The sequence below is a fragment of the Antechinus flavipes genome, chromosome 1, assembly GCF_016432865.1.
Source record: "Antechinus flavipes isolate AdamAnt ecotype Samford, QLD, Australia chromosome 1, AdamAnt_v2, whole genome shotgun sequence".
NCBI classification, from domain to species: Eukaryota; Metazoa; Chordata; class Mammalia; order Dasyuromorphia; family Dasyuridae; genus Antechinus; species Antechinus flavipes.
The window spans coordinates 538,438,866-538,450,496 of NC_067398.1; the positions used below are offsets into that span (position 1 = coordinate 538,438,866).

General features: G+C 31.2%; 1 protein-coding gene across 5 annotated transcripts in view; it reads left to right on the plus strand.

The window, feature by feature from the left end:
• The window catches only part of DCDC2 (doublecortin domain containing 2), a 204,081-nt gene extending 197,621 nt beyond the window's left edge, over positions 1-6,460 (plus strand). For 3 of the 5 annotated variants that reach the window (XM_051970610.1, XM_051970612.1, XM_051970614.1), the window contains 2 exons: positions 2,974-3,267; positions 4,869-5,071. In XM_051970610.1, coding sequence (XP_051826570.1) covers positions 2,974-3,267; positions 4,869-5,036 — 462 coding nt within the window. In that variant the 3' untranslated portion in view covers positions 5,037-5,071. Of the gene's footprint in view, positions 1-2,973; positions 3,268-4,868; positions 5,072-5,230; positions 6,178-6,199 lie in introns of those variants that run through there. The other 2 variants (XM_051970611.1, XM_051970613.1) reach the window with 2 other exon arrangements.
• Positions 6,461-11,631: the final 5,171 nt, after the last annotated feature.

Here is an 11,631-nt window from a genome sequence, read left to right on the forward strand (position 1 = left end):
CATGTTTCTTTCATTTACATGATTCTAATTACTGATTTTCTGCCTACTTCATTTTGTAACAGCTCAAATAAGTTTTTCCAAACTTTTCTGTATTTATGACTTCCACCTTTTCTTAGAACACATAATATTCTGTTAATATTCATATGCCATGATCTTTTAGCCATTAACTAAGTGGATATCTACTTGGTTTTCAGTTTTTGCTATCACAAAAAACTGTTGCTTCAATGTTTTGGTGTACATGAGTTCTTCCTTTTTGTCATTGGTCTCCTTGGGACTAGGAACAGATTCTCTGGGTGAAATGGTGTGGGCATTTGTTTTCCAGAATGGTTGTATCAATTCACAACTCTACTAGTAATGCGTTAGTGTATCAACATTTCTAGCATTTACTATTCCAGTCTTTTGTTATTTTGCTTTTTTGTTGGATATTTAGTGAAACTTCAGCTGAAGTGATTTCTTTTCTTTTTTTAAAAGTTAATTGTAAGTTAATTTTTAAGACAAAGGGAAATTATTTTTTTGGAGAGAGTATATTTTTACAACATTACTTTCTCTTTTCTTCTTTTTATTTTGTATTAAAGCTTTTTATTTTCAATGCATGGATAATTTTTCAACATTGACCCTTACAAAACCTTGTATTCCAAATTTTCCCCTCCATCCTCCTACCCCTTCCCTTAGATAGCAACTAATCCAAAATGTTAAACTTGTCAAAATATATGTTAAATCCAATATATATACATATATATACATTTATACAATAATCATGCTACACAAGAAAAATCATATCAAAAAGAAAAATGAGAAAGAAAACAAAATGCAAGAAAAATAACAAAAAAGAGGAAAATGCTATACAACAATATTTTTCAAAGAGCTATAGTATGCTAGTGTATTGGTTCTGTTTAAATATTTGTATTATTTCACTAATGCACTTAAACACATATAATAGACAAACAATTAGTAGTTTCTTATTATCTCCATAAAGTTCATGATAGAATGCATTTGTGTAATTTAGGAACTGGAGAAGGGGTTTCTGAGTAGCATGTACATTAGAGCAAGTCTAGTTGATTACCTGGGAGAACATAGACTTGAGAAACAGAGGTATCAGACAGATAGAAGCAAAAGGAAAAAGAGAAGTATGAAACTGAATGGGGTAGATGATAGAGGTAGTTGCTGAATTGAGACAGGAACGAAGGAACTGAAGCCCAAGCAAATCATCTTCATGGTGATGGAGAATAAGCAGAGCCTGAATACTTCATACATGAGTTCTACTCTTCTCTAAGACTTCTGCTTCAGTGGGATCATGGATCTAAATCCAGAAAGGGGAGACTGGGCATCCTCCAATCCAATCTTTTCATTTCACAAATGAGGCAATAAGACCTAGAAAGATGAAGTGACTTATTCATTATCAGAGGTAATGTTTGAATCTAAGTCCTCTGACTCCAAAGCCAATGTACTTTCTACTATACCACACTGCTTCTCTCTATTATTTGAATAGTTATGCCTTATGACATTGATTGAAAAGTCAATATACAGACACAGATTTGTTTATCTGGACTACATAATCCTCGAGAGTGTATTCAGATGATCAGAATTATTAATTATTGACAAATAAGATAAATATAGAAAAATTCTCATAGACAATGTTCTGGGATTTTCTAAAAGATCTTTTGATCTTAGGGAAAGTTGAAACTATGGGAAGAATACAATATTTTTCTTGGTGGAAAAAAGGAAAAAAAATAACTCTTGTAGACGCTTTTCTTCTAAAAAGGATGAACATATAGAAATCCAATTGATTTTCATTTCATAATAATTTATTAATAGCTGATAACTGTGCTAAAAGGCACTGAGGGAGATATAAAATTTAGCTTATGTTTATATAGAGCTTACTGTATACCATGTACAGTGTGGTACAGTGCTAAGTACTTTACAATTATTTTTAATTCCATCCTCCTAACCAACTGTGAGAGATAGTTGTTTTTATTATTCCAATTTTACAGTTAAAGAAACTGAGGCAAACTCATCTTCCTGATTCTAGGCCTGGAGCTCTATCCACAGTGCTTTCCTATCTTCCTGATAATATAAGATATGATCTCAGATTTTATGAACCTTTAAGTCTAATAGAGACACAATATATATTGATAATGTTGTTGTCATTTGGTTGTTCAGTCATGTCTGAATCTTCATTTTCTCATACTGTTCTTAGGGTTTGCTTGGCAAAGTTGCTGGAGTATTTTGACATGTCCTTCCCCAATTGTAATAAAGCAGTAATCCCAGAGAAGAAACTTACACACAAGCTTCTTAAAGAAAGGGACTGATTTTCTTTTCTTTCTTATTTTTTGGTGGTATTGGCAGCATCTAGCATTTTGCCTTGAACATACTAAATGCTTAGTGCCTGAGGGATGGAACCGAAATTCACATGACAGAGAGGGACGGTTGGATTTTTATTTGCATCAAAATAGTTTTTTGTGTTTGGCCATCTGTTAGAATTGGGAGTTTCAGGAAAGTTCCTGAAACTATTCCCTGCCTATCAGGAGAAGTATGACATAGCTCTTCATTTATATGTTTATATATTTACAAACACATATATGTGTCTATTTACATATAGATATATAGCTAGATACATAGTCACATATATTGTCTACAAACACTTGCATATGAGCACACACATACACATTGCCTTTATATATAATACATACAAGTAAGTATGTCAAGAAGAAAGACATATTTATAGGTATATATATATATATATATATATATATATATATGTGTGTGTGTGTGTGTGTGTGTGTGTGTGTGTATAAACATTACAATTTTCTATGTTACAGAACATTAGACAACATACCTATTATGTTATATAGAAAAATATAATAAGCATTGCTTAAAACTACATTAAGAATTTTAGGACACTTATTATATTTATTTATATGTGTGGCTGTTAAAAATTCAGAAGAAATGACCATGTTTCTTTTGATTCCTTAGAGACCAGCAGAAATAATATATGAGGAAGAAGGTGGAGGGAAAGAAAATGAGGATATTGAAGAAGAGAAGGAAGAAGAGAAGGAAAATTTGTCAGGAATAAATGGTGATCCTGAAGACAAAGAAGCGGAAGCAAGTCCTAAACAAGGGAATGTTGATCCCCCTAGAGTAAATGGTGGCACAAATGAAGAAAATGGTGAGGAATTGGATGAGGTTAACAATGATGAGCATCATCAAGAGCAAAATGAAGAGATAACATTAGCAAAAGGTGATGGTGATGGTGATGGTCCGAAGGAGGTATTAGTTTTCTACTTTTTTATTATATGTTTGTGGGTATGTTGTGGGAACTACAAAATAAGACAGGGTCCCTTCCCTCAAGAACTTACAAACATTTTTGGCTGCTCTCTTGTAATGGTGAATTTGATTTGTGCTCAGCCAGCAGCAACATTACCTGCTTAACAAGCCAAATATATGAAAGTCCAAATTTCTGTAAATGATAATTAGAAGGTAATTATTTTTTTAGCCAGAAAGAGACTTGACTTTGCCAAAGAATTCTTAATAAGTAAGTTCTATTTTTTACAGAATAGTTAGGTCTCCAAGTACAGTTGAAAGTGTAACTGAATTTGAATATATCTCTCTATACAGATAAATCTATATCCAAATACATGCTATCCAGCTTTATCTATATATGTACATACACATTGACTCTCAAGCACATTTTTTTTTTACTTAATGGTATTTTATCTTCTCTAATTTCATGTACATCTTCAACATTCATTTTTGTCAGATTTTGAGTTCCAAATTTTACCTCTTTCCTCCCTTTCTTTCTCTCCTTCCTCACCAAGATAGCAAGCAGTCTGATATAGTCTATATATTTCAAACATATTTTCATATTAATAATGTTGTAAAAGAAAAATACAAACCAAAAAAAAAATGAAAATAGTTTGCTTTGATTTGCATTCAGTATCTAGTCTCCATAACAATGAGTTCTTCTCTGGATGCGAAGGCATTTCCAGGCCAAGTCTGTTGTAATTGTCTTCTTAAGAACATTTAAATGAAAAAGTAGAGTAGATATAGTAAATAGATAGTAATATTTATTGAGTTATTCTGTGCAAGTCACTAAGCACACATATGTAAGAGATTTAGAGAAGTGTAAGACACAGTTCCTGCTTAAGAGCTCTTAAGCTTAGTTAAGAGCTTACTGTCTAGTTGAAGAAAAATAGGACCTATAGAAACCTTAAAGATGAAGAGCAATATAATGAAGTCTGCAATATAATATATAAGATGAAGAGAAACTGTGTGTGTATATATATACATATATATATATATGTATACACACACACACATATTAAAAACACATACACATTGTATGGTGAGTAGAGTCACAATCTTGGAGTCTGGAAGAGAAGTTCAAGAACTGTCTTTGGCATATATTAGCTGTGGAACAGTGAATGAATTGCTTAGTCCCTAGAAACTTCCTAAGACTATAAATTACAGAGTATACAAAGAATATCCCCCACTGAGATAAAATCACTTGACCCCACTTACTCCCATAGCTTCTATATGTCTAGCTCTATCCCTATCTAGTCTATCTACTATCGCTGATCTAAATTTAATTTACACACATATGCATAAACATGAACACACACACATACCCCTATACATAATAAAAACCAATAAATGTGCCAAGAAGTAGAAGCATCTAGTGCTATTGGGTTTTTTTTATAAGTACCTGCTGGTTTTGCATTGTTCTTATCAAATCAGACAATAGGTTTCAAAGAATACTTATATTTTTAATGGACAAAAATGGAAGGGAATTAAGTATTGGGTGGTGTTGGGGTAGGGCTGAGGTGTCTTGGGAATGGGACTGCAGTATATTTTCCCCTCCCCTTTCCTAGAAATGTGCGAAGCTCAAAAATCTCAATGAAAGAGAGAATTTGAAAGGGCAGAAGAAAAAATCAGGAAAACTGAGGCTGATAAATAAGAAAGAGGAACTGGGTAGGTTGTGGTCAGAAAAAGGAAAGTTGAAGAAGAGAACCCATTGCTTTCAAAACCTGGCATGTTGATTATGAAAATGAAAGAATAAAAAAGCCATTGAAAATATGACTCATGGGAATTTTTTAAAATTATAATTTTGTATAAAGATTTGTTTATTTAAATGGAATGGTGAATGATTTAAGTTCCCTGCATATATATTCTTCTTTATTATCTGTGCAACCTAAAGGATTAAATAATTTTGTTTTGATACCTTTTTCACTAGGATGAATCAGATCCTCAAAGACCACCAAGGCCTGAAGTTAAAATCACTAGTCCACAGGAAAATGATAACAATGAACAAAACAAGGAGTATGCTGCTGTGGCATAGATGCTTAAAAATGTGGATTATAAGAAAAATTAAGGATTTCATATGATACTTGAATTTTAAACACTGTTATTTGTGGTAGTTACACATAATGTGGCAATATGGATGAAAAATTCCAAAATTATAATGAAGAATGGAAAAAATAATCATATTAATATCTATTTCCCCACCTGGTGTTTGTTTTTTTTAAACCATCTAAAAGAGTTAAATATAAGAAATTCGAATGAGCTTCTCTTGGAAGAAAACTGACTCTTTCTTCTTCCTCTGTAATAGGGTACTAATCATATTTGAATATGTTTTAATGTGCCCTGACTTTAGATTTTTAGTAGTAAGATTGTTAAGTGACAGAATATTTTTAAAAGTCTTTTAAAAGGCACAGAATATTTTGTGAATTTTAATGGAAAAATGTATGTAATATTCCTTAGGATAATAAACTTTAGAAAGTGTGAATTGCAATTCATTTTTAGATGTGTAATTTCAAGATGTCATTAAAATCAAGTATTCTTTCTAGATGCTTACATTTCCTTTTTCCTTCTTCAGCCAAACTTTCATTACCTTTCTGTTATACCAAGCTAAGATGTTTATTTTACAAGTAGGAGTCCTTACTTATCAGAGTGTTATAAGTGTCATATCATATCACGAGGCCTCACTCTTAAATCCTTTTCAGGTATTAAAGTCTTGTAGGCTAGATGGTACCTAGCATAAAAGCTAGAAGGATTTGGAATTAAGGAAGGAAATCAATTTTTTTTTTAAAAGTCAGCCATCTACATTATTTTCAACATCATTTGGTCTGCGGAAATTTTATTCATCTTGTAGAATTTTTATTCTGCCAGCCCTTATCAATCCTTCTCCTAACTCTTGTTTCAGGTTCTCAGTTATCTGCATGTTAGAAACAAAGTTTCCCACAAAATACAGATTCTCAGAAAATCAAGGGAAAAGACAAAGAAGGTATATAATAGTGTATATAAAAATCTTTTCCCCACTGCCCTGTTTATTTAGTTTTGCTATATAGTTCCTATTGGGAAAATAAAATTTGATAGCTATAGAAGGGAGCTTAGACTTTAGTTGGTCTAGCCCCTTCATATTTCAGATGAGGAAATTATGACAAAGAGTGGAAAATTGCCTTGATAAAGACTCTCACACACTTGGTGATAGAGCTGGAAAACAAATCCATTGACTTTCTATTAATGCTATATTGATTTTGATTGCTTTGTGTCTTAGCTTATTTTCATAGATGAGTCAATTAAAGTTCCAAGTGAAAAAAAAAGCAACTTTCCTATTTTAGCTACGAGTAGTATTTGCTACTTTAAATCTTCAAAATATCAAAATTTTAAGAGAAAATTTATTTTGGGAAAAATACTAGAACATTAATGAAAGCTGTTCCTGATTATTTTCTCACTTTAACTTTTGTTGGTAACAAATGTGAAATAATCAGAAACTGTAGAGTCCAATGGACTCAATATTGTATTTACTTTGGTAGATATTTAGAACATATATATTGCCACTTGATTTTTGAATGACTGAGGAATAATGCTATTGTGCTAATAGAAATAATACATTTTTCTTATATAAGTATTTTCAGTAGATATAAACACTAGAGGAAAATAGAGGAGATTTTACTTCTTGGATACAACTATTGTTACAACTGTGTATTTTATGGTTGCAAGTGCTTTTAATTGATTAAATAGTAAATCATTCATTAATTCATCCAACCAAGGAATATTTGTTACATTCCTATTGTATATGTAAAGCATTGTACTGGTCATGGAAAGAGATGTAAAAACTAAGTTAAAACACTATTCCTGCCCCCACGAAACTTAAAATAAGAAAAAAAAACCACACATGTCCATAATATGTAATATTAATTACATGAATCCATACATTTAAAGTTTCCAAAAAAAAATGCTCTATGAACTCTGAAGTCGAAGATCTGACTTCAAAGGCCAGGAATGCAAGATTATGGAAGGCCTTGAATGCTAGTCATAGGAATTTTAACTTTAATAAGTAGGCAATAGGGAACCTCTGAGGATGATCTGGTTGTGTTTTTAAAATATTATTTTTCTATTAATATAAAGAATATATTTCACAATGGAGGAAAGATGAAGGAAGGAAAGCCTATGAAGGACAATAGTAGGGGGGAGTGTTTATTTTATGGGATTATGGGTAAAAATAGTCCATTTGAGAGCAGTGAAGGAACAGAATCCACAGAATCCGTACTAATTTGATAAAAGTTGAGAGAGATAACGATAAGACTTTATATTTCTAGGTTCATTGGCTAGTTGACATCAAATTAGTTAACACATTTTTTCCCCCAAGAAGTTGTTTTTATATTTTCTATAAATAACAAATACAAAAAACTCTAATGAATTTTAACAGTATTAGAAAGCTATGAGAATATAAAGGCATATCATTCTGGATATGTTTTTTTTTCTGAGATTAAAAATATACATAGAATTTCTTTTTGGTATTTCAAAAATTAAATAAAACTGGACAATAAGCCTAAATTCCCAGAAAAATAAACAAGATGGTATAATAAAGGGGAGTCCTATATTATTATACCATTACTAATGTTTGAGGGTTTTAAAAATTTCAGTTAATTAAATAAAGAAATCAAATGTAAAAATTTTGACTTGCTAATAAGTCGATTCTTTGTCAAAATCTTTCTCCCCCTCTAGTAATTCCTTCTCTTTCCTTTTCCAGTATGTTGTTTAATTTAGGCATTTGGGAGATCATTTGAGGGGTATTTCAATGAAATAAAAGTTGATTTTTTTCATGGAAAATAATTATGTTAGGTATTCAAAGTATGTAGTACCACCTTCAGGAAGATTTAGAACCTACAATTACTATAATGTAATATTGGGAGGGAAGCAACAAATTCTTCTGTAATAGGTGCATATTTTATCATCTAATAAGAAATAAGCATGACCTTCCTTAAGGGAATAAGGAGCAACAATCTTTTAAAAGCACATACATATTTATATATACATAGATGTATATATACTATATCATATTCATAAAATACATTATCTTACTATGGAGAAAAACTCTTCCAGTGAATGAAAAAAAGGGTATCACTTGGCAATGATTTAAAATAGGTTGTCAAAAGTTAATTATCTTTCTAAAGATAAACTTTTTACCTTGTAGGAACAGTTTACTCCCTTACATCCACTATTTGTATCAGCCTCACTGACAGTTTTGGGTATTATTTGTATTTGTGTGGGACAAAAACTAGACCACTGTATTTATTTTCTATGTTATTTTAATAAAAAGAGTTTCTACTATTAACTGAAAACAGATTTCCTGATGCCTATGAGTCGGAATTATTAGGTTTTTTTGTATTGTTTTAAAAAGGAGTTTGCTACTAACAACTGACAACACATAGGGTTCTTGATACTTATGAGTCAGATCTATAAAGAGTCAGCATAGATGTCACCATCCCAACTATATGGCCATTACATGGGCTCATCTGCATAACTAACTGCCCTTTCCCTTTATTTTTGCACCTCATAAGTTTTAGTATCATACAAATCTTGTGTCAGACTAAATTTGACTCAAGATAGTAAATCACTTTACTGCATTGTGGACTTTCAGCATGAGATTACACAATCAAGTAAAGCCAAATTTAGCTATATTTTTATTAATTCAAATAATTAAACTATTCCTCCCAATTTTTTATGCTTATTAACTATTTGTAGCCTTTAACATATAACAATTATGCCATAAAATGGAAAGAGAATTTTCTTTACTCTGGTTTGCACTGAGTATTGATTTTTGCAATTCTTGCTCCTGAAAATTACTAGTGGCCTAACTTGGCACTATGTATATAAAATGTCATCCCTGTCACACCCAGTAAAAGCTAGATATATCTAAAACTTCATTAATGGGAACCTAATATTTTAAAATTATTCATGAATTAACTGGTTCAGCACATATCAGTTGGATGTGGGAGCAAATACTGAAAAGAATGTAGGGGGTAGGGTGGATGTTCTTGGCATTTATGGGGATCATGGTGCTTTAATGCCTTCCAGAGATATTAATAAAGACAATATATTTTCAAAAAGTTATCAAAAAGTTTTTTAGAATGATTTTATTTTAGGAAAGATGTTAGCATTAGGGTTAGGGTTAACAAGATAGTTTAAAAGAGGAATATATATAAGCCAATATCCTGAAATCTTATATGTGCATCTGAAACAGCCTGAAATATTGATAGCTTATTTTTTCAGTGCTTTAATTTTTGTAAAACCTTTTCCTCACAATATCCTAATGAAGTAAGTAGTATAAGTATAATTACCATTTTACAGATTAGGAAATTGAGGCCCAGAAAAGTTAGGGGACATAAAGTTGTAAAATTGGAACCCAGGGCTCTTGACTCTAAAACCAATCTTCCTTTATTGAGCATTCTTTTTTGCTCTCTGTGTTTCTCTTTGTGTCTCTCTCCCTACACACACATAAATGCACAGTTTGTTGATTATATATATATATATATGCATATATGTATATTTAAAGTTGATAACTTAAAAAAATAAGATATTTTGGCTGAAAATATTCTAGTTTTTAGGGGTACATTAACATTACTGATGATTCTTTGAAACTGTTCATATATTTTTCATTCATCATTATTTCTTTTCATAGTAATTAGACAAAGAAAGAGCTACAGTAGATTTAACTGTTCAACCAGAAACATCACAGCTAAATTGTTGCCAACATGAATGGAACTGTATATACCTATATGTGTTGTACATAAAGGTTTGTAGAGAGAAATATAGAAACTTCCTCTCCCTATATATGTGTATAAACACACACTTAACAAAAAAGGCATAAAGACTTTATAAGGGAAGGAATGTATCAGTTGGATGTGGGAGCAAATACTGAAAAGAATGTTGGAGTAGGGTGGGTGTTCTTGGCATTTATGGGGATCATGGTGCTTTAATGCTTTTCACAGTTATTAACAAAAACTTAATATATTTTCCAAAGTATGAAAGCTTTTGAAAAAGTTTTTTAGAATGATTTTATTTTAGGAAGGATGTTGAAGAGATAATTTTAAAAGAGGAATATATGTAAGGAAATGTCTGTCAGAAATATAGATCTTAAGTTAACTTGCATTTTTGAGGTAACTACAGAAGGTACAGTACTTTCTCATTAACTTTAAGTCTTACTCATGTTTTTTTCAGCTGTGATAGTCTCTTTTACTGATAGTGATATCTTTCTTGCTTCTCTTTTCAAGACCAGTTATAGAGCAGCATATTGTTTGCATTATGTATTTTCCATAAATTTTACTTAAATTTCAATTTAAAGAAAAATGAAATCTTAGAACTGGAATGGGTCTTAGAGGTCATTTAGTTTACCCTACACCATCATATTGGAATCCCCTGTGATAAATGAGAGTTCATCATTTTATTTTTGTTGAATACCTCCAGTGATGAAAAACTCACTACCTCACAAGGCATAACAGTCTATTTTTGGACCAATTGTTAGAAAGTTCTTTCTTATACTGAGCTGAAATTTAGTTTTCCCAAACTTTCAGCCTTTGGGTTTAATTTTATTCTCTGGAGTTATGGAGAATTCTTAATGTTAATACTTTTAATATTTGATAGAGACCCCTAATCATAGTGGTAATTGTCTTCTGAAAATGTTTCATTTTCCAGTTTTTCATTTCCCTCTAAAATATAGCACCTAGAACTAAACATGATAGTTAAGGATGCAATCAAATCAGAGCAGTAGCCCATTGATAACAAATAACCAGGTGTTTCAAAATAGTGCACACAGTGCATTCATATAGTCCAGGAACTTCTTTGAAACAAAGAACATTAAAGTTGGAAGAGACTTCAGAGATCATTAGCCATAAGTTATAAATGTCTTTGGCCACATGATAAAATCTGTGGTCCACTTTGAAAAATGTTTTCAAAAGCATAAAGTAAAATACAGAGATTAGCAAAGGAAACCATTTATGTTGAACATAATTATAAAATACTTTAAATAAAATTAAAGGATGACTCCAGTTTAAGATCTCTTTATCAAATCCAGTTCCATCATTTCTCAGGGGATAAAACTGAGGGCTAAAAGATTAAGTGATATGCACACAGTCACATAGCTAATTAGTAGCTCCTTATCTAGTATTCTTTTCTCTATATTATATTGCTTGCTTACTAAAATAAATGGCTCAATAATCTTGTATCCCTTACAAAAATATAGCTTTTCATTGATCTTTTGCCTTTTAAAAATCAACTCCATGTATCTAGTGATTTGTGAAGCTATCCAAATAAATAGAAAAGAAACAGTTAGTCCAGCATTTGGAATCA